We start from the raw sequence: 26,180 nt of genomic DNA on the forward strand, positions 1-26,180 counted from the left end.
GTGTCGGCCACTTGGGTCGCTTAGCTTAGCCATCCAGCGACCTTGGTGCACCTCTTTTTTTCTTTGCATCATGTGCTGTTTGGGGACTATTTTTTAAATCGGCCATCCTGTCTGACACTGCAGTGCCACTCCTAGATGGGCCAGGTATTTGTGTCGGCCACTTGGGTCGCTTAGCTTAGTCATCCAGCGACCTCGGTGCAAATTTTAGGACTAAAAATAGTATTGTGAGGTGTGAGGTGTTCAGAATAGACTGGAAATGAGTGGAAATTATGGTTATTGAGGTTAATACTATTATGGGATCAAAATTACCCCCAAATTCTATGATTTAAGCGGTTTTTGAGGGTTTTTTGTAAAAAAAAAAAAAACGAATCCAAAACACACCTGAATCCGACAAAAAAATTTCAGGGAGATTTTGCCAAAACGCGTCCGAATTCAAAACACGGCCGCGGAACCAAAACCAAAACACAAAACCCGAAAAATTTCCGGTGCACATCACTAATATATATATATATATATATATATATATATATATATATACACACACACACACACACACACACACACACACACACACACACACACACACACACACACACATTTATTTAGAGAGAGAGAGATAGACAGCACTCTGGAGTAGTTGCACCTTCTCAAGTTGTTACCACACAGGGCCATTTGTGCCTGAAACTTTGCAGCTTGCATAATACACACACCTTGTTTTGTGCCGTCTATGTTTTCTCTGATGTAAATTGACAAATTTAAATAGTGCCGATTTCTTAGTGGTTTGCTTGCAGTCTCCTAAGTAACGTACATGGGCCCTCATTCCGAGTTGTTCGCTCGCAAGGCGAATGTAGCAGAGTTACACACGCTAAGCCGCCGCCTACTGGGAGTGAATCTTAGCTTCTTAAAATTGCGACCGACGTACGCGCAATATTGCGATTACAAACGAGTTAGCAGTTTCAGAGTAGCTCCAGACTTACTCTGCCTGTGCGATCATTTCAGTGCTTGTCGTTCCTGGTTGACGTCACAAACACACCCAGCGTTCGCCCAGGCACTCCCACCGTTTCCCCGGCCACTCCTGCGTTTTTTCCGGAAACGGTAGCGTTTTCAGCCACACGCCCCTGAAACGCCGTGTATCCGCCCAGTAACACCCATTTCCTGTCAATCACATTACGATCGCCGGAGCGAAGAAAAAGCCGTGAGTAAAAATACTTTCTTCATAGTAAAGTTACTTGGCGCAGTCGCAGTGCGAACATTGCGCATGCGTACTAAGCGGATTTTCACTGCGATGCGATGAAAAATACCGAGCGAACAACTCGGAATGAGGGCCATGATTGTACAAATATCCCACACAGGAGCAAGGCCAATAAAGCATGGTATAGAAAACATACCTTATGGATGCTGCCACATTAGCAGCGACCTATAAAACTAAAGCATAAAATATATAGCATAGCAAATAAAAAAATTGCCACAAATGGAGATTGAGGAACATAAACAAAATAGGTGTATTATTTCATATTTGAAAAAAAATTCATGTATATATGTTGTCAGTTGTGACTTACGCTTTAGCTGTTGATCTAAACATCATTTAGGGGGTAATTCCAAGTTGATCGCAGCAGGAATTTTTTTAGCAGTTGGGCAAAACCATGTGCACTGCAGGGGAGGCAGATATAACATGTGCAGAAAGAGTTAGATTTGGGTGGGTTATTTTATTTCTGTGCAGGGTAAATACTGGCTGCTTTATTTTTACACTGCAAATTAGATTGCAGATTGAACACACCACACCCAAATCTAACTCTCTCTGCACATGTTAAATCTGCCTCCCCTGCAGTGCACATGGTTTTGCCCAACTGCTAAAAAATTTCCTGCTGCGATCAACTTGGAATTACCCCCTTAGTTCTTATTGTTCCTAACAGTCTTCCATCATATATCGTCACCACCATTGGTCACAGTACATGGTGTTAATACTAGGGGAATGGGAAGCATAATGTGTATACGATAAGTATTGTAACTCCGAGTAATAGGCATTTACAGAATTCAGCTCATACAGATTCAATTCTATAACTATAAATGTATGTTTTTCTTGCAGTGGGAGGAAGTGAGTGGCTATGATGAAAACCTCAACACAATCCGCACTTATCAAGTTTGCAATGTCTTTGGTCCTAACCAGAACAACTGGCTTCGCACCACTTTCATTCCGAGGCGTATGGCCCAACGTGTCTACGTGGAGATGCGTTTCACTGTCAGAGACTGTAGTAGCCTTCCTAACGTGCCAGGCTCTTGCAAGGAGACATTTAACTTGTATTACTATGAGACAGACTCCCATGTTGCCAATAAAGACTCTGCATTTTGGAATGATGCCCCTTATCTTAAAGTAGACACCATAGCGGCCGATGAGAGTTTCTCACAAGTGGACTTTGGTGGGAGACTGATGAAGGTGAACACAGAGGTGCGTAGCTTTGGCCCATTGACTCGCAGCGGTTTCTATTTAGCCTTCCAGGATTATGGAGCATGCATGTCGCTCCTCTCTGTCCGTGTCTTCTTCAAAAAGTGCCCCATTGTGGTTCAGAATTTTGCAGTCTTTCCTGAAACTATGACTGGGGCAGAGAGCACGTCGCTGGTAATATCACGAGGAACCTGTATACCTAATGCAGAGGAGGTAGATGTACACATTAAACTGTACTGCAACGGGGATGGCGAGTGGATGGTCCCCATTGGAAGATGTACTTGTAAAGCTGGATATGAACCTGAGAACCATACCGTCTGCAAAGGTACAGTATGAACTAATTCTTGTATAAGACCTACTAATGAGCTATCTTGTATACTGTAATCTAAATATACTCTATATACACAGTATGTATATATATATATATATATATATATATATATATAAACATTTTATTGCATCATCTTGCTTTATGATTTATAAATGTCACACGTTCATCTTCTACGTTACCTGTATTATTTTGCAATATATGGTACAAAATATAGATAGCAGAGAAATACAACTAGGGAGAATTCAACCACTAGTGGTGCTTTTATCCCAGGTTGTAGTAATAAATAGATTAAAAAAAGGAGCTAAAGCAGCGCTTATATGTGTATTTTATTACACCATAAATAAATGTATACAATTTTTTAAAAATAATTTCGTCATTTTATACATTAAAAACAACATTCCTATTTGAGCAATTTCTCACCCACTGATATCGATGGTATGTATGTCCTTCTTTGTAGGCCTGTTCCTTTTAGTGCTCCAAGTCCTCAAACCACTTATAACTGATTATATTATAATCCAAACATGAAAACGTGTTTGCCTAGAAGTTAAGTCCCTTTGTGTGTACCGCCAGAGGTCACTCTCCTGGGCCAATTGCAGATGTAGGCTAGAGTCCTCAATTCTATTGTGGTTAGGGTTCCTGTCACCGTTTTTTAATGTAGTCAGTTTTTCTGTTCGGTTGGAGTGTACTCCTCGTAGGTAGGTAGGAGCTGGTTCAGGCAGAAGTATATGTGAGTGTCCAATAGGTAGGTTTCCAACGCGTTTCGCTGCTCTAACTGGCAGCTTTTTCAAGGTGTAGTAATAAATAGCCAGCCAAAGGTAGCGGATTCCAACTTGAGTATATTATTGGAATAATGCTATACTGTGTATATACAGATGTGTCCTCATACTGTAATCTAGCCTCAATATGCCATGCTGCGCGGGATGCCTGATGCGAGTGCGTGCAACTCTGCTAGTGTTGGGTTTCTCCCCTCCCCCCCACCTAAAGCATGTCTTATGGGCGCTACACACTGGGCGATAATACTGAAAGATATGAACGATCTCATTCGTTAACGAACGAGATACCGTTCATATCTTTCAGTGTGGAGGCTCCAGCGAGGAACGATTCGCTGCCCCGTGCTCGTTCATCGCTGGTGCTCCGTCGCTTGTGCATGCAGGCCAATATGGACGCGATCGTCCATATTTGCCTGCAGTGCTATGGAGCCGGATGACAGGGGAAGTGAAGAAACTTCACTCCCCCTGTCACAGCCCCCCCGCCGCCGGGTCGCCCGTATCCGCCGTCGGGCAGCTCGGCAGCGGATCACATAGTGTGTAGGGCCTATTAGTTGTAATGCAATACAACAAGGATAGGCCCGGAGACTGTGTTGATTTATTCAATATGCGACACTTGTATATTGTGTGCGACTGAGTTTGTATACGGAGCACAGTAGAACTCTGTATGGAAAAAAGTTATGGTCACTGCATCGTAGCACTTCATAATATACAGATCAGAGACACAGTCGCATATCAGATTAATCATCACAGTCTCCTGGATGCGTCCTAGTCACATCGCATTGGAATGAAGGTGCATTTTGGGCAAAAAAAGATGCCCAGCGTTATCAGAATTGCACGGAACACTCCCGCGCCAAGAGGAGCTGTTTGGCGTCACTGCAGCCATGAGGACACATCTGTATGCAGTTTACTTACTATATGTGATAGCTGTCATGAAGATCATGGATATTAGTGTTAACATGTATTTATATAGCGCCATCATATTCCGTTGTGCTTTACAATTGAGAACAAACTGCTGCTGAATAATAATGAAAGTAGTAAAAGTATCTGGAAATGCCTTAGAAAATGTGGTATACTTAATTATACAATAATCCAAGCATTTATACACCCACACACCTCGTGATATCTAAGCTAAGCTCTTGCCCAATTCCATCCACATCTATGCAAATCTTAATAATGTCACTGACACCGTAAACGCTACCTCCTGTGGACTGGCCACCTCATGAAACCTTATACTGAGTTACGTATTCCAGGAACCTCATTTTTCTAGATATAAATATAATGCACTGAGTATATTTAGTGTCACTCTGCAGCACAGTGCACTCGTTGGGCCTGATGCACAGCTGCACGCTAACCTGTTTTGCAGACGGATCTTGCGTGCTTTCGCACAGCGCCTGCTCTGGAGCTAAGCGTACCCAACTACAGCTGATGCAGAGTCCTACGCGACTCAGATGCATCTCCACTTGCAGCTGATAGGAGGGAACTTAGTGGTAATGGGGAATTCAACAGGATTGCAGCCTAAGTAGAATTGTGTGTACACATAAATACGCCTGCATTAGAGATAGGGTTGGTGGCTAATACTAATGGCGGCTATGAAATCTAGTGTACGGATAGGGGCGGCACAGCAGCATAATGCGTGCAACTCAGCAAACAGGTGAATAAGCGCATGTAGTTCCATGGGCGCAATGTGGGAGCCATTATGGGCGACTGGCGTCAACTCGCGTCATCCCCATGATCTGCCTCTAGGCACAACACCGACAGAGAATATAGGGGGTCATTCCGAGTTGATCGTAGCTGTGCTAAATTTAGCACAGCTACGATCATGAACTCAGACATGCGGGGGGACGCCCAGCACAGGGCTAGTCCGCCCCGCATGTCAGTGCCGCCGCCCTCCCCCCCCCCCCCTGCAAAGTGCACACCGACGATGCATTTGCACTTCAAGAGTAGCTCCCGGCCAGCGCAGCCTTAGTGTGCTGGCCAGGAGCTACTCGTCGCTCCCCGGCCCGCAGCGGCTGCGTGTGACGTCACGCAGCCGCTGCGGGCCACTCCCCACACGGTCCGGCCACGCCTGCGTTGGCCGGACCGTGCCCATGAAACGGCGTCCAAATGCCGCCGTTTCGCTCCCTCCTGCCCATCGACCGCCTCTGCCTGTCAATCAGGCAGAGGCGATCGTAGCGCAGCGACGGGCGGACATGCGCCAGTGCACTGCGGCGCCGGCGCATGCGCAGTTCTGACCCGATCGCTATGCTGCGAACAACTGCAGCATGTGATCGGGTCAGAATGACCCCCATAGTACAAATTGAATCGTTTGATTTTGAAAAATCCTAGGCAGATCCTTAAAATGAATGCGGATCATTGAAGTATATCCTTACTCTAGAATAATTGATTTGCAAACATTATGTCTTAAAATTCCCAAACCAGAATGAGTACCCCATACCTTCCAACCACCCTGTTTTCAACAATATAGTCCCACTTTTTGAGCACTGTTCCACCCATGAGCCATAGTGTTCCGGGGGGGAAGTATTATTTTGGTCTGTCATTCTCATTCAAAATGCATCTGCTTTTGTTCATTTACAGTATATCTTTAGTATCACATTTGGGATTTTTAGAAACGTGCTTGTAAAGTGTTTTCATATGTTGAAGATTCTGTAAAGATGTGATTTTTGAGATACTCAGTCATATTTCCTTCACATTTAAAATGTCAAAATCAGGACAGAACTAAAGTCCAGGAGAAGAAGGGGAAAGAGAGTTTAAATTAATATCAGTTAAACCAGAATGATGTGTTCCTTAGTGAGTAGTGACAAAAATGGCTAAGGTACATCTGCAGGTTTGATGGTGCTCCCCAGGGTAAGGTAATGTACCAACAAGAGAGAAGAGGAAAGGACAGCTCTGCTTTGTGGGGCATTCTTTTATTACAATAAGAACTAATTAACTTTGAGCTAAAGAGTCCAGTTATAACTACCCTCTGCTTTTTACCGTGTGCTTGTGACAAGAACTGGATGGTCAGTGAGAGGTAATGAAACTTTGCAACAGGGTAGAAAAGTAGATGGGAGAAAAATTCAAAATATTTGTATTAATTAACAAAATCCTCTGTGATTTCAAAGCACAATATTTCTCACTGTGAAACATACTTTCCAACTCTCCGGAAACCTGCGGGAGACTCGATTTCTCAGGGAGTCTCCCGCACCCCAAGAAGAGTAGGTACCCCTCCCACATCTCACCCACTTCCTAATAGTATGGGCAGAACGAGGAGAATAATGCAGGTAAATTTGCTGTCTGCATAGAAGGTGGAGCTTAGTGACACAATTTTATGATAATTACATAATTTGGCACGGCCCCCATTCAAATATGCACGATTTGCATACATTTTTTAAGGGAACAGGACAAAAGTGCGCAAATAGTCCAGCCCCACTCCCCTCACAGACCACCTACATCACCTCTATGGGCTTCTCGCAGAGTGGAAATTTAAAAAGTAGGGAAGTATGCTGTGAAATATCTCCAATGATGGGGGGAATGTAATAGGGTGTGTGTATAAGAAAGTGAGAGGTTTTGTGACAGTTCTCCTGTTCTTTTTTAAAGTGGCAATTATTTACATGACAAAAAAAAATCAGCCTGGTTTTGCCATGTAAATGATTGCCACTTTAAAAAAAAATCAGGAGAACTCTCACAAAATCTCTCATTTTATGATTCTCACACCCTATTACATTCCCCCCTATATCTGATGATGTCAGGCTGTCTGATAAAATATCTGTTGGTCTGATAAACATTTTATCTGACAGTATATATAGATATGTGAGAACTGGCGTTTTGCACGAGTTATTTTTCTTTCTTTCTACCTATTAACCAATAATTTTGCATGGGCGAAAATGAAAAGAATCCAAGGAAAGGTGTTAAAAGGCTTGTATCACGGTATCCCTTTCAGATCAAGTAGGGGTATATAAACCTGTTTGTGTGCGGTGGTTTTATTTCATATTTTTCCTGCTTTGAGATTATAATGAAAGGATATCTTCCCTCTGATATAAAGTACGGGTATGAGCCAGTTGATGTGCGGCGGATGTGCTTCTCTTTTCTTCTCGGAGATGGGTCAGAATTCTACACTCTGATTATTTAGGATTTATTTTAAACAAGGGCGGATTTCCAATGATATAATTGGATCATTCTGAGAGTATACAGACCACAGCGCTAAGTGGAAATCATGTGCATTCAATTTAAGGGTGCGGAGTGTCACCTGGCTATTTTCAGCTGAAGCTGCAGTGGTCAGGCGCTCTGTTTGTTTCAGTTCACTCATTCACTTTCTTTTACTACTGGATAAAAGCTAGGCCGCAGCCTGGCATCTCATAAAGTAGAGCTCTAGTGTTTCCGCGTGGAGCTGTATTTGCTAGGTCGAGGGGAGGGGTGATTTTCCGTATGCATTCAGATTGAGTCATTATTGTCCTGCACCCAGTGTACCATGCTGCAAATACTCAATCGTGACGAGCCACCTCCCATCTGGATGTCCCCTCTGGGATTCTCCCAGAATGCAGCAAGTTTGGCACTGCCTTTTATAGCCTAATGCTAGTATTGACTTTTATGCTTACAAACCTACTTTTCAAGTGCTCGTCTTTGGGAGAAACCCAGAGAGGAGACACTTGATGCCACTTCGGGAGGCGGTGCCGAACTGTCGCATCATCAGGTACCGCCCCCACTACTGGACGTGTGGTGCTTTAGGCCCTGTCCCAACACAGAAAACACTGTGAAACACCCGCAATTCGCAGGTCCGTGGCAAGGGGTGGAGCTAAATGATGTAAAGCCAGTCATTTAGCCCTGCTTCCTTCCAGCTCCCCACGATTGCCAGTAATTATCACACCATCCTACCCGCATCACTAGGAAGTGGGCAGGATGCAGGAGAGCCGCCTACTCTTCCGGGATTGTGTAGTCTCTCTGGGAGGATAGGCAAGAATGCTTTTATGTGATTGGCCTCTCACAAAATGTCCATAGAAATAGTTTTACATGGACATATCCCTATTTTCCAGTATTGGCCAAATGCACTGCATAACTTGCTAGATGCAGTTATTATACCATCGATTGTCATTATCTGGCCTTTAGGAGTTAACACTTATTGAAAAAGAGTATTAAGAAGTAGAAATTCTGTGAAACATTACATGATGAGAATTGTAATTCTCCAAGCTCTCACACATTTGACGAGACATAGGGGGTGATTCCGTCTTGATCGTAGCTGTGCTAAATTTAGCACAGCTACAATCAGGAACACAGGCATGCGGGCGATCGCTAGGCAACGACAGCGTGCGCAGGTCTGACCTCATCGCTGCGCTGCGAAGAACTGCAGTGAGCGATCAGGTCAGAATGACCCCCATAATCCCTTTAGGGGTTATATCCTCCTTTCAGTGTTTAATAAAAAGTGGTAAACTAAGCTGACCGCTGTTTGCCCATGTATCACACCATCTATAGATGGCAAGGGAATACATATATTTTACCAGCAGCCGGGATCCCGGCTGTCATGATCCTGAGAGCGGGATCCCAGCCACCAGTATGCTAGCAGAGGGGAAAGCGTGAGAAAGCCCTTGCGCTTGTCACGCTGTGGGCACGGTGGCATATTCTCCCTCTATGGGTGTCGTGGACACCCATAGAGAGAGAAAAGCCTGTGGTGCCGGTATTCCGGCGGCGGCATATCACCGTCTGACGGGATTCCGGGATTGGCATTGTGATCGTCAGGATCCCGATAGGCAGTTTCATGATTGCCTCCCATGGCAAGAGCGATACAGTCCCTAGTGCCAGCAATGGGGTCCCAGCTCAGCCTTTCCATCTTCAGTGAAGTCTTCCAGACATTGCCGGGTCCCCGCCAGATGAGAGTGTAATGCACATAGGCAGACTGGCTGTCTCACATGTGCAATACAGAGCACCCCGTCACCGGGAGTGCCAGCAACAGAGCGGGAGACAACGATGAGCAGGGAAATGTCACTGGAGAGGTAAGTAATGTCCAATACCAACAGCATATTCGTTAGTATCACCAAAATATGTCTCGTTAATAAATGGGGCCACTAATATGTGTAGATGCTTCAGCTCAGCAGCAAAGTGTCCCTAGAAAATCTGTTAAATTGCTGGTACCTACGTGTTGGTGATATATTAATGTTTGTTTATTTATCGCTGAGGGTACTGCACTCAGACCTAATCAAGCCAAGGTCTCACCTTGCTGTAAACCTCTTGGGACAAGAGGAAAAAAGTGCTTTTCCATCTATAATCCTGTCTGCTGCAGTGTGAATTCAGCATAATGCAAAGTGGTTCTTTATTTTTGTGTTAAATGCACCTTGGCCTTTTGGGAAAAAAAAACAGCCAATTACTCATTCAGGGGATTAAAGAGTAGCACAAAATGGTGAGAAAGCATTTAGAGAAGGTCAATACAACAGCTTCCTAGCTGAAGAAAGAAACAACACAAAAAGCAGGATGGCCCATGTTTACTAAGCAGTGCTGATATGTGCTGGCGTGTGTAGAGGAATGGGGTCATACATGACAGGGTTATTCTGTGGCCCGTATAGAATGTAGTACTAGGGTGTGTAGTACATAATAATCTAAAGCACTGGCTCTGAGGACTTCCCAGTTACTGATGTGGTCGCAGAAGCAGACATTGTAAGGACTAGAAAGAGAGAAAGTCCAAATGCACAACAAATAGGAGCCGCTGTAGCCTGGGTGGTATCACCATAGCAAGTGGAGGACTGCATGTTCCCAGGTCAACATCTTTTATTTACTCTCCATTTATCTGAATTGATTTGGGGGGGGGGGGGGGGTAGGTAGGTTTAGGCAACAGAAAGGGAGAATTAGGGTTAGGGGGACGGGGGGAGGTAAGTATCCTTACCTTCCCCTGTTGGGATTCTAATCAGCGGGATGCTGTGGTCAGTATTGTGACTGTTGGCACCCAGAATGCCCTCAAATCAATCCCAACCCGCTTGAAGTAAGAGTAGTATGTTCACTGTGAATCAAACACATGCAATGGACTTGTTTAGCTTCCAGTTTACATTTTAATAGCATTTTCTGAATTTTGATGGTGCTGCTGATAAAGAGGTCCAATGCCCCCCATTGTACAAAGCCAGTAATGTCGGCATTGCATTGGAGGGGGCATGGCTATTGTGGCGCGCCTTGAAGCCACGCCCTCCATCCATAGCCTTCATGTCCCCCATCCACAACCTATTCTGATATATCACTCCCCTCCCCAGTCTCTACCAGGCCATGCCCCCAAATCTCCGGTTGCTGTGCCGACTTGGTTGGCTGCCCCCTCCTGGAGAAGGCAGCCAGAAAGTCGCAACTGGGATGCAGTTAATTTGCCGGCTGTTGGAATAGAGTGAGAATAGAAAGAACTGTGGCGAGAGCAGCGAGCCACTGAGCCCTCAGGGGACACTTTGCGCTCGCCCCGCTGGCGGCACACTGGCACCGGAATGCCACCATCGGTATACTGACAGCCGCCATCCCGGCCACCGGTAAATCATATTGATCCCTCGCAACTATGCATGATTAAAATCTAGTTATAATGGCGTTATTAAGACATATCTGTCAAACGTAGCATGCATGCTTGTGCCACTCCTGTGCTGTTTTGCTATTGTTTTGGAAAAATGCAAATTAGGTTTGGAATAGAAAAATCTTAAACCTGCCGAAATACCAAGACAAAAAATATGGCTATAAAATATACTAAGGTCAGACAAGAAAACAAAAAATCAGTCACACAGGAAAATAAACGCTCAGACAGGGAAACACACTCTAACAGGGAGACACACACAACTAGCAATACCTGCCATGCATCCCTTTTCGCTCTGCTATCTTGGCAGTTTGCAAATACCCTCCCCCCAGTGTCGGACTGGGATATGAAGGGCCCTCCAGGGGAATGATAGGTGCCCATACTTAGGGGTGTGGCCAGTCTACAAAGAGGGTGTGGCCAGCTTCCACAGAGTCTTGAAATGCACCAGTCTTGTGCAGTGTAGTGCAACATATCTACCATGTATGATACAAGTGCACGGAACCTGATCCCTAGAGGAAGGAGTGGGCCCTCAGGCAGTGGGGCCCACCGGTGGTTTCCCCTGTACCCCTGTGGGCCAGTCCGACCCTGCCACCCCCCCTGCAGACACTACATGGTACCCTCTGCCCTATAGAATGCCAGCATAGCACATGACAACCAGTATTGTACTGCACATCAACATAGATCTTGATAGGCTGTAAACATAAAACGCTGTTTGAGCATGCTGAGACATGTAGTTCCACAACATCTGGAAATCCACAGGTTTCCGACTTCAATTTATGTAAGTGCCATTAATTGCAAGCAAGATTCGGCAGTAGGAAAATATGTTAAGCTGTGAATATATTTGGCTAAATCTAGGATTATCTGCTTTTATAATAGGCACTGAAGGGATAAAGTACTCTGTTCAGGAATTCCACAGAGCAGAAACCAATTCAGCCAAAAGCTATAGCTGGACGGTGTCAAGACTCTAAAGGTGCATTTAGCGCAGATCACTCACACAGGCGATAAGTCAGGAGAGATGCCGCACGTCTTTCCTCCACTACAAATAAGATGAATTTCAGATGCTAGCAGGAAGCCGGGATCTCAGCAGGTCTACAGGCACTCAATGCTGAAAACAACACGACACAATCAATTTAATAAGAGTAAACATTGCACAAGGTTCTGCTGTGCTGCCTCGGTGATGTCCAATCCGGGGCCCAGTGGAGTGAACCGTGCATATTGAGCTCTCGTAACGATGGTGTCAGTAGGGAGGTTATTAAAAATTGATTCATTTCTCAGAGATATACAGTAGCTAAAGCAGCCATGGGTCTTGTACAAGGAAAGGATCTCAGGTCTGTTGTACATGGCCAGTGCCAGTTTGAATTGTAACAAGATGTTCATGGTTTTGCTGTGGTGTGACCTAGAAAAACCCTTAATGATGACGACAGCCTTGACAGGTACAGCGTTCCAAACATACCAGTACAAACTCCTGGGGCACTTTTCTGATTGTCATTTGAGTTATGCTGGCCATATACTTGTGCGATTGCTTTCGACGCAAGATCGGGCCCGATTTCCCTTGAAGCTCACCTTGAGACAAATCTCATTGAAAGTGCATTTTTACTGCATTCGATGCGCATACAATCCTGAGATTTATCTCATGCCCCTTATGACCGGAAATCGGGTGAGGGGAAGAGGAGTGGCCAGGAAGTCATCTCCTGTCTTCACATATCGCACATTGCGATGTGATAAATCGAAAGTGGTAAAAAACAGCTTGCGATGACGTCCCGATTCGATAAATATTAAGTGCAGCACATAATAACTTGAGACGCGACATTCGACCGGCGTGCCCGCACATCGCGTCGAAAGGTACCTTAAATGTGCATACAGTCCCCCGATTTCTCTGACAGATGTGGTCGAAATCAAAGGATAGTACCGATAGTCTCACAAGTGTATGGGCACCATTAGGCTGACCAATCCCTTTAACCTGGGACAGTCATGAATTACACAGGTTCTGTGGCTGGCTGACTACAAGCCTGCATTTCACCTGGGTTTAAGCAGCCACAGAGCCTGTGTAATCCATGAGTGTCCAGTTTATAGGGACAATATGGTCAGCCTAGTTGAGTAGAGTGCCCCTTAGTAGCGCATAGAATGCTACATCCTCCAACCTGTAATATTCTCTAGACTTTACTCTCTCTCCCATCCCTATGATACATTTCTTCCCACACCTCCTCTCCTTTGTTCTCCTGCTAACCACCGTGTGTTTTCACTTTCAGTCACTGAACCTCTTTTCAACCTTGTGTCAGACCTTATAAATAGTGTGTCCATCACAGCACAAAGTGCTGGCTTACTCGATGCTATCAAACTACGCCTCCACAAGCAAGAAGTGCGCTAAAATGTGAAGGTCACAGGACAATACAGCCTCGACAGTACAGTTCTCTTCATTAAATGAACCTTTTACATGTTGTTTCTTCTAAAATGATGCTCTGATTAACTTCATTTGTGGTTTATATGAATCATTAGAGCGAGAGCGCAAAGGAGAGTTATTTATAACACTGCGCCTACAAATGTGATTTGCTGAATTACAATTTGGAGGTGCCAAATGGCTCTCATTAAAAGTATAGAATGAGGCCAATTTGCTTTCACCTTGGTGCAAAATGTGACTTCGTGTCTGATTCATGTTTGTAAGTAAAGCAAAAAAGCAAGCAACTGGGCAAAACCATGTTGCACTGTAGGGGAGGGGGGGAGGGGGGCAGATCTGACATGTACAGAGAGAGTTAGATTTGGGTGGGGTGTGTTCAAACGGAAATCTAAAAATTGCAGTGTAAAAATAAAGCTGTCTGACATTTGTGGGCTACATGCAAAAGCAGCCAGTATTGACTTGCACAGAAAAATATTAATGTATTTGCTCCCCTTGCATGGCAATATAGGGGGTGATTCAGACCTAATCACTGGGCTGCTAATTTTGCTGTCCTGCGTTCAGATAGTTGCCGCCTCCAGGGGGAGTGTAAATTCGCCGTGCTAGTGTGCAATCCTATGTGTACGCTGAGCTGCTAAAATCCACTTTGTGCAGCCTCTGCGCAGCCCAGGACTTACTCCTCCAGGCGATCACATCAAGCTGATCGGGGCTGTATTTGACATCAGACACTCTCCCTGAAAACGCTTGGGAACACCTGCGTTTTTCCAGACACTCCCAGTAAGCGGTCAGTTACCACCCACAAACGGTTTCCTCCTGTCAGTCACCTTGCAAACGTCCGTATGATCGGATTTTTCACACCATCCCGTCACTGACCGATGCCCTTTGTTGCTGTCCGACATGCATGCGCATTGCGGTGCCATACATCCCAACTGTCTCAATTTTCGCGGGACAGTCTCACTGTCCCACACACGGGCAGCAGTGTCCCACGGTGGGGCGGCAGTTGGGAGGCTGTGTCACTCAGCGGTGAATAGACGCTGTGCGCATGTGCACAGAGTCTATTCATGGAGACAGGAGAGACAGGGGGCATGCTAGCAGCTCACAGAGCGCTGGCCATGCCCCCATAGTGACGTGAAATGGGGGCGTGGCTCACAATAGTGGCTTTACCGTGAGTCCTCGCCCCCTTTTCTGAGACCACGCCCCTTTCCCCCGGCAGGTGTGCAGGGAGTCCCTTTTTGTACCTTTGGGAGGTATGCGGTGCATACGCATGCGCAGTTAGTACCTGGTTGCCCACAGAGCAGCGATCAGATCTGAATGACCCCCATAGTTTGTTCCAGACACAAAGTTCCTTACTCTTTTTGCTTTACTTATAAACATGATGCAGGCCCTCAGTTAGCAGTCTGTTTGCACAGATTGCTCCCTATCTAATCCTTTATTCCAAGCAATACATTTTTTTGTTAACTTCTCAGAAAAACTAGGCACAATGGTGCACTTGCAGAGTGCCAGAGAACAGTGTCTCGCTGTCTGGTGTGACAGCTTCTTACAGAACCCCATTGGCAGAGCGTCAGCGCACTGCCTTTGGTAAATGACATTAATGCTCTCACAACCTGAGATTTCATGGCACGTTCCCAAAGGGCTACACACAAAGCTTGGGGAAATGCTGATGCTGAGTGCAGCTTTTTAAGGTTGACAGCACAAACCAGGTAGCTACTGGTCCAGACAGAGCGTTCATCCAGGAGCGGCCCTTGGTGCGGGCAAGCAGTGCCTGCGCCCGGGGCGCTGCGGCCTGGGGTCGCGGCCGCAGTCGCCCCGCAGGCACCGCCGCCTACCCGCACCCCGCTCCCAGGCTGCAGCGGACGCCGTGGGCTGTGTAGGCGTCCGCTGCAGCCGGCTCCAGTGACATACACTAGAGGTCAGGATTGACCTCTAGTGTCTGTGCGGCGCTGCTATGGGAGAGACGTCATGACGTCTCTCCCATAGAGAGGAGCCGCGGGAGGCAAGAGACGGAGCAGCAGCAGCAGCGGCGGCCGGGAAGCAGTGGTAAGTATTGTTTTTTTTTTTTTTGTGTGTGTGTTTTTTTTTCACCGGCAGGGGGCACAGCAGCAGAGGGCACAACTCCAGGGGGCATGCAGCAGAGGGCACAAATACAGGGGGCACAACTCCAGGGGGCACAGCAGCAGAGGGCACAACTCCAGGGGGCACAGCAGCAGAGGGCACAACTCCAGGGGGCACAGCAGCAGAGGGCACAACTCCAGGGGGGCACAGCAGCAGAGGGCACAACTCCAGGGGACATGCAGCAGAGGGCACAAATACAGGGGGCAAAGCAGCAGAGGGCACAACTCCAGGGGGAATGCAGCAGAGGGCACAAATACAGGGGGCACAGCAGCAGGGGGCACAACTCCAGGGGGCACAACTCCAGGGGGCACAGCAGCAGAGGGCACAAATACAGGGGGCACAGCAGCAGAGGGCACAACTCCAGCGGGCACAGCAGCAGAGGGCACAACTACAGGGGACACAACTACTGGGGCAAAGCAATAGGGGGCACAGCTACTGGGGGCAAAGTAACAAGCGACGGGGCACAACTCATGGGGCACAGCTACAGGGGGCAAATCTACTGGGGGGCACAACTACTTGGGGCAAATCTGGGGGCATAACTGTGGGCACGCCCCTATTTTTGGGTGCGCGCCTTCGGCGCACACAAACCTTTTTACAGCGGGGGGCGCCAGTGGAAACTTTCGCACTGGGCGCCACAAGGTATAGAACCGGCCCTGCGTTCATCCCACACATAATCTCGCTCAAAAGGGGCAGTGAGTGACACATGGTGCTAGAGCCAGCATCAACCTCACCACTGTTGGGCCCGCAAGAAGACCTGTGTTGTGTGTGGCCCCCAGCGGCTACTTTACTAGGAACTCCTGCATCATACTTCCGCAGCCTGCACCGTCTTGCTCCATTAACCCATGCACCTTGGCAGAAATCTATTTGCACTTGCATAAACCGAGGCCCACGGTGGGTGGAAAGCTTGTTTTTTACTGTGTTTGTATTTGAATGTTTTTCAAATGATCTCCACTATGTTTCCAATGGCAGCACTTACAAGTTACAGTAGTCGGTTGCTTTGATAGTTGCTATTTTACAATTGGAATTCCCACTCTGCTTCCGAAATCCTGCACTGGCCACTTTTCTGTATTCTATTTAATTGCCTCCTGAAATATTCTGCTCCATTCAGCAGTTATCGCAGTGTATTAAAATATCCGCGTTGTACAGTAGTTGCTCAGCAAATAGAAGGATATATATGCAGAAAAAAAAAAAAAAACCTCTGCGCATTTAAAACTGTATCAATCACTCTGGCATTAATCAGTGTTCCCTTTACAGCGACCAATTAGACTGAAACATGAAAGAGCAGTAGAATCCTTTTGAAGTGAGATGTTTCATTCCTCTCCTGATGCAGCAGATGCTGGTAGGCAGGCGGATGCTGGCCTTGTTTTTTTTTTTTGTATGTTTTTTTTTATTCTTTAAAGTTTGAGAGTCTCAGAAGAAAAAGTTAAGAAATATACAGCGACAGCTTTGCTTTCACGGTCTGGCGATGCAGAATTAGATGTGACAATATTATCTGCTTTAAATGTACGGTACACCGTGCCAGCGGATAATGATCCCATGAACCACCAAACTGCCCTCAGCTTTATCTCTGTAGCTGAATAACAAAAGCTACAAGATTGCAAGAGGCATATTAAACCTTAAATAGGTACAATTAAATGTCATTTTGGGGGGATTTTTTACTGGCTCTCCCCTACCGACACCATGTGCCCGCCTGCTTCTCTCTCTTGTACAGCTCTCGTCCTGGCAGATGGCATCGCAGTGGTGTGGTTATCTTTCTCTTCCCTGGCTGCATACTAGGGGTATATTTACTAAAGTGCAGGTTTATAGTGGTGGAAATGTTGCCCATAGCAACCAATCATATTCTACTTATCATTTAGCTAGCACATTTTAGGCGATAATAGCTAGAGTCTGATTGGTTGCTATGGGCAACATCTCCATTTTTGAACACCTGCACTTTACTAACTATACTAATACAGGTCTGATTCTGAGGTGGATGCAGTGTCAATGCCGCACGCAAGCAGCGGGTGTGCATCCAAGACACAGCGCATGCCCCCTGATGGATAGTGCTGGCAGATGGAATTTAGTTGCAGAGGGTGGGTGTTCCTGTGAGGTTGCAGGTGGTGGTAATGAGTGGTGTGGGGGGATGTTGCTATCCCACTTAGGGGCCAGTTCAAACTCCTCACCCTTGTGTATAAAGCTTTTAATCGCTCCTCCCTCATTTCTGTCCACACCCCCTACCGCCTCCTCTGCTCTCCCACTCTTCGCCACCTCTCCACCACCCTTGCCTCCCCTCATTCCTGCATCCAGGACTTCTACACTCTCCCCCCTCCTCCTCCTCCTCCTCCTCCTCTGGACCTTTCCATCAGACTCCCGATAGCTTCAAACATGCATTCAAAACACACCATTTCATTACAGCCTCCTAATCCAAACTTACCTCCACCCTTACCCTGCTCTTAACCCCGGTTCATCTGTCATTTGTTCACCCCTCACCTTAGTATGTAAGCCACTCTAATACCGCATGCTCATCCTTACCTTACCTTATGCACAGTCTCATCAATGGGGGACTGCCTCCCCTCCACAAAATATTCAGACGCCCTACTCTCATCCTGTGTCCTCATCCTACCGAATCTGTCATTACATTATTGTATGTTGTTCCAAGATATGTCAATCTACACCAAATTGTACTTATGTTACAGTACTACAGCTGTGCACTGTTACTATGTATATTCCTTGCAGAGCGCCATGGAAACTTTCTGGCACTTTAAACATAAAAGATACTATTAATAATAGTGACCATTCAAGGCAGATGCCCAGCAATGAGTTGATGAGCTAATGTAAGTACTGTAAGTTGGCCTTGATAGAACAGCGTCCCCTCAAATATATCTGTACATTAATACAGGGTTCGACAAATCCCAGGGGCCAGGCCGCCATGGCGAGGCAGTCGACTAGGGCCAGCCTGAACATTACACCAGGTACCAGTGGCTGGTCCCATAAGATGTGCTATGGTCCTGCTGTGTGCACCCGCACCACAGCCAATCAGCACCTCCAATGTCTCCCCAGCCAATTGCTATGCAGCCTGCAGTGTCTCTCAGCCCGTCAGCGCACCGCTCTGAATCCAGCTCTCTAGCTGGATTCAGAGTTACTTTCAGTGGCGCAAGACAGTGTCTGTAGCCTCCGCTTAATGTCCCCCTTCCCAGTGGCCCAAAATCCCTGCTGCCGCTCACCTCTGCTCATTGCCAGCTCCCTGTTGAGGCCCACCCAGAATCTACCGGGATCGCTGATGTGCCAACGCCAAACTACTGTTGATGTGCTGTTTGCTGTTCTCAAAAACCGGTGTATTAGCAGACCCCCAAAAGTAAGGAATCCAAACTAGAGAGAAAATAGAGAGCACAAACAGACTCTGGTATATAATTATTTAGTATTTAATTAATCTCACGTGAATAAAAAATCCCTTTGTATAATAAACAGACAATAATAAACACATTTATTTCTAAAAGTCTGTAACAAGTTCACAACACATCACCAAATATACAATGCAACAATGTTTCCAATAGCTGATATTCAAAAAATGGAAAAGAGCATGATCTCAATGATATACTCTCTGTGTTTTTAAATTACCATTTCTATGCCTCCACAGGGAGCCATCACCTCCTCTTGCTGACCAGCGGTAGGCTGCTCACCGCTGACTGCTGCTTGTAGGTGTGCCACCTGTGACCCACTACCCCTGAGGATGCCATACTGCTGGTGTTCTAACCTCTGTCCTGCGGTTTGTGGCGGTCCCCTGTGCTTCTGGATACTTCTCCTGCTTTGAGAATAGGGTTGCCACCTCATCCCTTTAATTCTGGACACATATCAGGTACACAGGTTCTGTGGCTGGCTGACTTCAAGACTCCATTTCACCTGGTTTGAATCAGCCACAGAACCTGTGTAATTAATATGTGTCCAGAATTAAAGGGATGACGTGGCAACCCTATTTGAGAACCGCTGCTCCCCAACCACAATAGCCCGCCCCCCTACCCTAAAGAAGGACCCAAAGGCTTTCTTGGCCAGCTGAGTGCCTACAGTATATTAACAATGTACCCTTGTGTTAGTGCATGTTGCTGGACACTTTCATATACATGAGGTCTCCACACACACTTACTGCCTCGTGGATGTTTAGATGTCGGCTATCTACTCCAACCCACTCCCTACCCCAGCACTGCCTGTCCCTAACCCCCTCCTTGCCCCAGCTGTTATCTGCCCTTACCCCCTCCCTGCCCCCAGCACTGTCATAGTACTGCCTGTTCTAAACCCCTACCTTGCCCCCAGAACTGCACCAATTGCTATCTGCCCCTACCCCCAGCACGGCCTGCCCCTAATCCTCTCCTTGCTTCAGTATTGCCTGTCCTTAACCCCCTCTATGCCTCAGCTGCTATCTATCCTTGCTCCCCAGGACTGCCCCAGCTACTATATACCCTTAACCGCTCCCTGCCCCCTGTACTTCGCCATCTGCTATCTACCCTTATTCCCTTCTTCCTATCCCCACCTGCCAAATACCCTGACACCCCTTTCCCCCTCCTAGCCCCATCTGCTCCCTGCCTTAACCCCCAGCTCTAATGCCCCCAATTCTGCACCTGTTTCACATTTTCCCCCCCCCTTTTCTTTTTTTTTTTTGGGGGGGGGGGGGGGGCGGTGGTTGTCAAGCCCTGCAATAATATACTACTGGCTGATGTGCCCGGGTTTCAACCAGGCAAAGGTTTGCTGGCCAGAACTTTGTACTCCTTCTCACCCCCTTGGGAGTCGAATTTAAAAAATCCCTGCTTGGTGGATGGCTGAAAATAACTGTCACAGTTTTCAGTCCGCCCAGCAAATCACATGTACCTGGTCACCCAGCAGGTGCCCTGGGAGAGTTCACCAACTGTCACATTTTCCAGAGCACAATGGTGATGCATTGTAAATTGCAGGAAGACGTTTTGCCACATAACTACGAAACCAAGCAACCAATTACTGTACAACGCCAATATTTTTCTGCAACTCTATGGACCAAGACCTTTAATTGGTATAATGTGCCCTTCTCAAACAACGGCATCATAGAAATACTGTATGTCACTTCCTACCTTTATGTCAGTCTGTTTTTACCCAATTTTGTTCTGTTACTATTGTTCTAATTGTAAAGCGCAACAGAATATGCTGCGCTATATGGAACTGTTAATAAATAAAAAGTCATCTTTCTGCTATTAACATATAGATGATTATTATTATTGTTGTTGTTGTTGATATTATTATTATTAGTAAAAAGATGTCAAACTTAACTTTGGGTTTGTTTATTACATCTTTTTAGGTTTGATAAGTCCCCTTGTATATTGTGTAAAAGTCCTGGGTCTATAATTCTGTCCTTTCCCTTTTAAATACAAACTTGATGCAATCTATGGTCTCCTCAGATGGTTGTTTTTATAAAACAAACAGATTAGTATGCCGTAAAAAACCAACAAACAATGCTAAAACCTAGGAAATAGTGTGGAAGCAAAAGCCATATAATATTGCTTAATGCAGTGGTTCTCAAGCTGTGCTGTGGCATACCTCCCAACTTTTCATTCCTGCAAAGAGGGACACATGCGCTGCGAAGCCGCGTGCGTTCCCGAGAAGGGGTGTGGCCTACGGAAAGGGGGCATGGCTTCACGGAGGTCCGCGATCATGAGCCACGCCCCGTTTTCGTCACTGAGGGGGTATGCCCAGCGCTCTGTGAGCCGCTGGCATGCCCCCTATCCCCCTGACTCAAGTGAATAGACACTGTGTGCATGCGCACAGCATCTATTCACCGCTGCTCTGCTAAGCAGAGCAGCGAGTGACAGAGCCTCCCAACTGCCCCCCCCACCGCGGGACACTATGGCCTGCGGGTGGGACAGCGGGACAGTCCCCAAAAAACGGGACTGTACCCGCAAAAATTGGGGGTATGCTGTGTCACCCTGAAGTGCCTCAGGGTATGTGCAGGGTTGCCCTGGATTGGTGTACAAGGGCAATTGAAATTATTTATGGTCTATGAAATAGACAAAACCAGTACTTGTGGCTTCCCATCATAAAATATGTGGACAAACAGAAGTGAATCCTGTCCCTCACCATATAACTGAACCTGAGGATGACATATACACATGATTTATGTATTATAATATTTCTCTGACGTCCTAAGTGGATGCTGGGGACTCCGTAAGGACCATGGGGAATAGCGGCTCCGCAGGAGACTGGGCACAACTATAAAGAAAGCTTTAGACTACTGGTGTGTACTGGCTCCTCCCACTATGACCCTCCTCCAGACTTCAGTTAGTATCTTGTGCCCGGCCGAGCTGGATGCACACTAGGGGCTCTCCTGAGCACCTAGAAAGAAAGTATATTTAGGTTTTTTATTTTACAGTGAGATCTGCTGGCAACAGACTCACTGCTACGAGGGACTAAGGGGAGAAGAAGCGAACCTACCTAACAGGTGGTAGTTTGGGCTTCTTAGGCTACTGGACACCATTAGCTCCAGAGGGATCGACCGCAGGACCCGACCTTGGTGTTCGTTCCCGGAGCCGCGCCGCCGTCCCCCTTACAGAGCCAGAAGCATGAAGAGGTCCGGAAAATCGGCGGCAAAAGACTTCGGTCTTCACCAAGGTAGCGCACAGCACTGCAGCTGTGCGCCATTGCTCCTCATGTACACCTCACACTCCGGTCACTGATGGGTGCAGGGCGGTGGGGGGGGGGGGCGCCCTGAGGGCAATATATGACACCTTGGCTGGCAAATCTACATCATATATAGTCCTAGAGGCTATATAGATGTAAAAATACCCCTGCCAGTATTCCAGAAAAAGCGGGAGAAGTCCGCCGGAAAAGGGGCGGGGCCATCTCCCTCAGCACACTGGTGCCATTTTTCCCTCACAGCTCCGCTGGAAGGAAGCTCCCTGGCTCTCCCCTGCAGTCTGCAAGCTACAGAAGGGTAAAAAAGAGAGGGGGGGCACTAAATTTAGGCGCAGGATATATATATATATAAAAAGCAGCTATAAGGGAAAACACTCATTTATAGTGGGATCCCTGTGTTATATAGCGCTCTGGTGTGTGCTGGCATACTCTCTCTCTGTCTCCCCAAAGGGCTTTGTGGGGTCCTGTCCTCTGTCAGAGCATTCCCTGTGTGTTTGCGGTGTGTCGGTACGGCTGTGTCGACATGTTTGATGAGGAGGCTTATGTGGAGGCGGAGCAGATGCCTGTAAATGTGATGTCACCCCCTGCGGGGTCGACACCTGAGTGGATGGTGCTGTGGAAGGAATTACGTGACAGTGTCGACTCCTTGCATAAAAGGTTTGACGACATACCAAATGTGGGACAGCCGGCTTCTCAGCCTGTGCCTGCCCAGGCGTCTCAAAAGCCATCAGGGGCTCTAAAACGCCCGCTACCTCAGATGGCAGACACAGATGTCGACACGGATACTGACTCCAGTGTCGACGACGATGAGACTAATGTAACTTCCAGTAGGGCCACACGTTACATGATTGAGGCAATGAAAAATGTGTTGCACATTTCTGATGTTACCCCCGGTACCACAAAAAAGGGTATTATGTTTAGAGAGAAAAAACTACCAGTAGCTTTTCCTCCATCTGAGGGGTTAAATGAAGTGTGTGAAGAAGCGTGGGCTTTCCCTGATAGGAAGCTGGTAATTTCTAAGAGGTTACTAATGGCGTACCCTTTCCCGCCAGAGGATAGGTCACGTTGGGAAACATCCCCTAGAGTGGATAAAGCGCTCACACGCTTGTCAAAGAAGGTGGCACTACCGTCTCCGGATACGGCCGCCCTGAAGGAATCTGCTGATAGAAAGCAGGAGGCTATCCTGAAATCTATATATACACACACAGGTGTTATACTGAGACCAGCTATTGCTTCAGCATGGATGTGCAGTGCTGCAGCTGCAGGGTCAGATTCCCTGTCAGAAAATATTGATACCCTAGACAGGGACACTATATTGCTAACCGTAGAGCATATAAAAGACGCACTTTTATACATGAGGGATGCACAGAGGGATATTTGCCGGCTGGCATCAAAAATTAGTGCAATGTCCATTTCTGCCAGGAGAGGGTTATGGACTCGGCAGTGGACAGGTGATGCAGATTCCAAAAGGCACATGGAAGTTCTGCCTTATAAGGGTGAGGAGTTGTTCGGGGATGGTCTCTCGGACCTCGTTTCCACAGCAACAGCTGGGAAGTCTACATTTTTACCCCATGTTCCCTCACAGCCAAAGAAAGCACCGTATTATCAGGTACAGTCCTTTCGGCCCAATAGGGGCAAGCGGGTTAAAGGCGCGTCCTTTCTGCCCAGAGGCAGAGGTAGGGGAAAAAAGCTGCAGCATACAGCCAGTTCCCAGGAGCAAAAGTCCTCCCCGCTTCCTCTAAGTCCACAGCATGACGCTGGGGCTCCACAGGCGGAGCCAGGTACGGTGGGGGCCCGTCTCAAATATTTCAGCAATCAGTGGGCTCGCTCACGAGTGGATCCCTGGATTTTTCAGATAGTATCTCAGGGGTACAAGCTGGAATTCGAGACGTCTCCCCCCCGCCGTTTCCTCAAATCTGCCTTGCCAACCACTCCCTCAGGCAGGGAGGCAGTGTTACAGGCAATTCACAACAGGTGATAGCAAAGGTACCCCTACTTCAACAAGGACGGGGTTACTATTCCACAATGTTTGTGGTATCGAAACCGGACGGTTCGGTGAGACCCATTTTAAATTTGAAATCCTTGAACACATATATAAAAAAATTCAAGTTCAAGATGGAATCGCTCAGGGCGGTTATTGCAAGCCTGGACGAGGGGGATTACATGGTATCACTGGACATCAAGGATGCTTACCTGCATGTCCCCATTTACCATCCTCACCAGGAGTACCTCAGATTTGTGGTACAGGATTGTCATTACCAATTCCAGACGTTGCCGTTCGGTCTATCCACGGCTCCGAGGGTCTTTACCAAGGTAATGGCCGAAATGATGATACTCCTTCGAAAGAAGGTAATTTTAATTATCCCGTACTTGGACGATCTCCTGATAAAGGCGAGGTCCAGAGAGCAGTTGTTGGTCGGGGTAGCACTATCTCGAGAGGTGCTACAACAGCACGGCTGGATTCTAAACATTCCAAAGTCACAGCTGGTCCCTACGACACGTCTACTGTTCCTGGGGATGGTTCTGGACACAGAACAGAAAAAAGTGTTTCTCCCGGAGGAGAAGGCCAAGGAGCTGTCATCTCTAGTCAGAGGCCTCCTAAAACCAAAACAGGTGTCGGTGCATCACTGCACGCGGATCCTGGGAAAGATGGTAGCTTCCTACGAAGCAATTCCATTCGGCAGGTTTCATGCAAGAACCTTTCAGTGGGACCTGTTGGACAAGTGGTCCGGGTCGCATCTTCAGATGCATCGGCTGATAACCCTGTCTCCAAGGACAAGGGTGTCTCTGCTGTGGTGGCTGCAGAGTGCTCATCTTCAAGAGGGCCGCAGATTCGGCATACAGGACTGGGTCCTGGTGACCACGGATGCCAGCCTTCGAGGCTGGGGGGCAGTCACACAGGGAAGAAACTTCCAAGGACTATGGTCAAGTCAGGAGACTTCCCTGCACATAAATATTCTGGAACTGAGGGCCATTTACAATGCCCTAAGTCAGGCAAGAACCCTGCTTCAAAACCAGCCGGTACTGATCCAGTCAGACAACATCACGGCGGTCGCCCATGTAAACCGACAGGGCGGCACGAGAAGCAGGACGGCAATGGCAGAAGCCACAAGGTTTCTCCGATGGGCGGAAAATCACGTGTTAGCACTGTCAGCAGTGTTCATTCCGGGAGTGGACAACTGGGAAGCAGACTTCCTCAGCAGGCACGACCTCCACCCGGGAGAGTGGGGACTACATCCAGAAGTCTTTCAAATGATTGTAAACCGTTGGGAAAGGCCACAGGTGGACATGATGGCGTCCCGCCTCAACAAAAAGCTAGAAAAGTACTGCGCCAGGTCAAGGGACCCGCAGGCGATAGCTGTGGACGCTCTAGTGACACCATGGGTGTACCGGTCGGTTTATGTGTTCCCTCCTCTTCCTCTCATACCAAAGGTACTGAGGATAATAAGGAGAAGAGGAGTAAGAATTATACTCATTGTTCCGGATTGGCCAAGAAGAGCTTGGTACCCGGAACTTCAAGAAATGATCTCAGAGGACCCATGGCCTCTACCGCTCAGACAAGACCTGCTGCAGCAGGGGCCCTGTCTGTTCCAAGACTTACCGCGGCTTCATTTGACGGCATGGCGGTTGAACACCGGATCCTGAAGGAAAAGGGCATTCCGGAGGAAGTCATTCCTACGCTGATTAAAGCTAGGAAAGAAGTAACCGCAAACCATTATCACCGCATATGGCGAAAATATGTTGCATGGTGTGAGGCCAGGATGGCCCCAACGGAGGAATTTCAGCTGGGCCGTTTCCTGCACTTCCTACAGTCAGGGGTGACTATGGGCCTTAAATTGGGTTCCATTAAGGTCCAGATTTCGGCTCTATCGATTTTCTTCCAGAGAGAACTGGCTTCACTACCTGAAGTTCAGACTTTTGTTAAGGGAGTGCTGCATATTCAGCCCCCTTTTGTGCCTCCAGTGGCACCTTGGGATCTCAACGTGGTATTGGATTTCCTA

At 47.3% G+C, this 26,180-nt stretch overlaps 1 protein-coding gene across 3 annotated transcripts in view; it reads left to right on the forward strand.

The window, feature by feature from the left end:
- Nucleotides 1–26,180, forward strand: part of EPHB1 (EPH receptor B1) — a 336,049-nt gene that overhangs the window by 163,733 nt on the left and 146,136 nt on the right. For all 3 annotated transcript variants that reach the window (XM_063915532.1, XM_063915533.1, XM_063915534.1), the window contains exon 3: nucleotides 2,087–2,768. In XM_063915532.1, the coding sequence (XP_063771602.1) occupies nucleotides 2,087–2,768 (682 nt within the window). The remainder of the gene's footprint in view (nucleotides 1–2,086; nucleotides 2,769–26,180) is intronic.

Source organism: Pseudophryne corroboree, chromosome 4 (genome assembly GCF_028390025.1).
Source record: "Pseudophryne corroboree isolate aPseCor3 chromosome 4, aPseCor3.hap2, whole genome shotgun sequence".
Taxonomy (NCBI): Eukaryota; Metazoa; Chordata; class Amphibia; order Anura; family Myobatrachidae; genus Pseudophryne; species Pseudophryne corroboree.